The 2,396-nt window shown below is 38.0% G+C and overlaps 1 protein-coding gene across 1 annotated transcript in view; it reads right to left on the bottom strand.

Moving 5' to 3' along the window:
- The window catches only part of LOC131369934 (deleted in malignant brain tumors 1 protein-like), a 3,712-nt gene extending 1,790 nt beyond the window's left edge, over window positions 1–1,922 (bottom strand). The window contains exons 1-2 of the mRNA XM_058416808.1: window positions 1,619–1,922; window positions 112–174 (exon numbers count right to left, since the gene is read on the bottom strand). Of these exons, the coding sequence (XP_058272791.1) occupies window positions 112–174; window positions 1,619–1,829 (274 nt within the window). The 5' untranslated portion in view covers window positions 1,830–1,922. The remainder of the gene's footprint in view (window positions 1–111; window positions 175–1,618) is intronic.
- Window positions 1,923–2,396: the final 474 nt, after the last annotated feature.

Genomic DNA, 2,396 nt, shown 5'->3' with positions numbered 1-2,396 from the left:
CACACTCTGGTTCTTTGTTCTCTTTGTAAACAATGACAGTAAATCCACTTGGATGTTATTTATGACTGTGTTCATCACTGAAATTACAGTTCTGTCACATTATTATCATACCTGTCAGTATAACTGTCTTCTGATCAGCTGTAATGGTGTCATCACTATTCTCAGCTTCATGATCTACATTAAAACACAGATATTTAAGTGGTGAAGTCATAATGAACATTAAAGTTACAGAAATAGTGTTCAAGAGTCACAACTATTACAGTGGGCCGTATTCAGAATCAGTGACTTAAGTCCAAAAGGAACATCAACATGTAAACAGGGAAAATTCCTCGTATTCAGAGTCGTGTTCTGCAGCTTCTTAACTCAGTATTATGGGTTCTTCATTTATATTATTATAATAAACCTGCATGTAGTTCATGGCTCTAAGGTTGCCAGATTTTTCTCTACCAGATATGTACATTACTAACTATTTTAATTACGAAAAAATCTTCGTCACTCACTAATTTAGGAGCACAGGGAATTGCACTTGATCCAGCGCATGCTGTTATTTTACATTTAATGTTTTTATATCACGCTCTAACAGTTAATCATGTTCACATCTTAATGAAGACACAAGACACTAAGTCAATGTCATGTAACTGGATATAATGTATTTTAACATGTCTTTAAAGAGTTATTTTAATTTGTTGAATGTAAAAAACATATTTGACTTTGGTTGAATATTAGCAGGGCAGCACGGTGGCTTAGTGGTCAGCACTGTTGCCTCACAGCAAGGTCCTGGGTTCGAATCCCGGGGTTGAACAGGCTGGGGCCTTTCTATGTGGAGTTTGCATGTTCTCCCTGTGCCTGCGTGGGTTTACTCCTGGTTCCTCCCACAGTCCAAAAACATGTACATTAGGTTGACTGGTAATTGTAAGTTGTCTACAGGAGTGAATGTGAGTGTGTGTGGTTGTTCGTCTATATGTGGCCTTGCGATGGACTGGTGACCTGTCCAGGGTGTACCCCTGCCTTTCACCCTATGTGTGCTGGGATAGACTCCAGCAGACCCCTGTGACCCTAATTAGGAATAAGTGGGTATAGACAATGAATGAATGAATATTCCCATTGTGTTAATTCAGTGTTTTGTCCTGTAAAGAACACATGTCCAGAGTTTGAAGAATAAACTGACCCGTAATAATCCGAGCTCTCTGTTGGTTCAGTAAAATCAAATACAATCAAAGCGTGAATGGAACGCGCTAACCGTTATTTACTTTTCTATTACTATACACATAAATTACACATGAATTTATGGAATAATTAAAAAGAATAAAATTGTCTTCTATTATTATTATTATTATTATTATTATTATTATTATTATTATTATGAATAATAATAATAATAATAATAATAATAATAATAATAAAATGTTCCTCCAAAGCTGATTTTACACCAGACTGCAGAGTCACTGTTCATGAACATGGACGTTACACCGGATGCTGGTGATGCAGTCTGTTACGCACAACATTTATTTTATATATTTTAAAAATGATAAAGTTCTTTATTTTTGAACTGACAGATCACTTTGATAAGGGTATTTTTAAGAACATATATAAAATGTTATGATTAAAACCAGTTTACCTGAGCAGGTGACTCCAGCATCTCCACCATGATTACAGTTAGTTTTCCCCCACCCTCGTGATCCACAGTCCTTCAGTGTCGACTCTGATCCTCTACAGTTCACTTGATCCATCCAGATTGGTCCTGATCCTTGTCCAAAATGAGCAACATACCGTACATTTACAGCCTCACCACAGCGCAGCTCTCTACACACCACTGCAGCTTCTCTCATATCCCAGCCATTATGGCACACTGTTCCCCACTGACCATCATGAAGAACCTCCACTCTCCCAGAACAGCGACTTCCACCATTCACCAACCTCACACTGTCTGAGAGAGAGAGAGAGAGAGAGAGAGAAAGAGAGAGGGAGAGATTTTATATTTACTCTTATTTCTCTCTCTCTCTCTCTCTCTCTCTCTCTCACACACACACACACACACTCAATAAATCATGTCTAAACTCTAAACATTAATCTGGAGCTGATTGTATAAGTGACGCCTCAGAACAAACCCTGAGGATGATGTGTGTACGCTCATGTACAGCTTTTTAAATTCTATAAAAATCAAACACTTTCACTGTTTATAAAGTTACAATCAGTCCAGGAAAATTTCTGACATTTCCTGATTAAAACTCGTCCCTACTGTTAAAGTGAGAAGTGTGTGATGTTTTGGTGTGAATAATCAGTGTGAACTTACCAGCTGCTGTGAGTGTGAGTGTGGATGAGAGAAGAATAAAAGTCAGACAGATTTCCATCTCCCTCCTCACTGTACACGATGTGTTCACCTCCACTCACCCAGA

This window comes from Hemibagrus wyckioides, linkage group LG19 (assembly GCF_019097595.1).
Source record: "Hemibagrus wyckioides isolate EC202008001 linkage group LG19, SWU_Hwy_1.0, whole genome shotgun sequence".
In the NCBI taxonomy this organism is placed as follows: Eukaryota; Metazoa; Chordata; class Actinopteri; order Siluriformes; family Bagridae; genus Hemibagrus; species Hemibagrus wyckioides.
The sequence above is the reverse complement of the archived record's forward strand: the minus strand, read 5'-3'. Positions and strand labels throughout refer to the sequence as shown.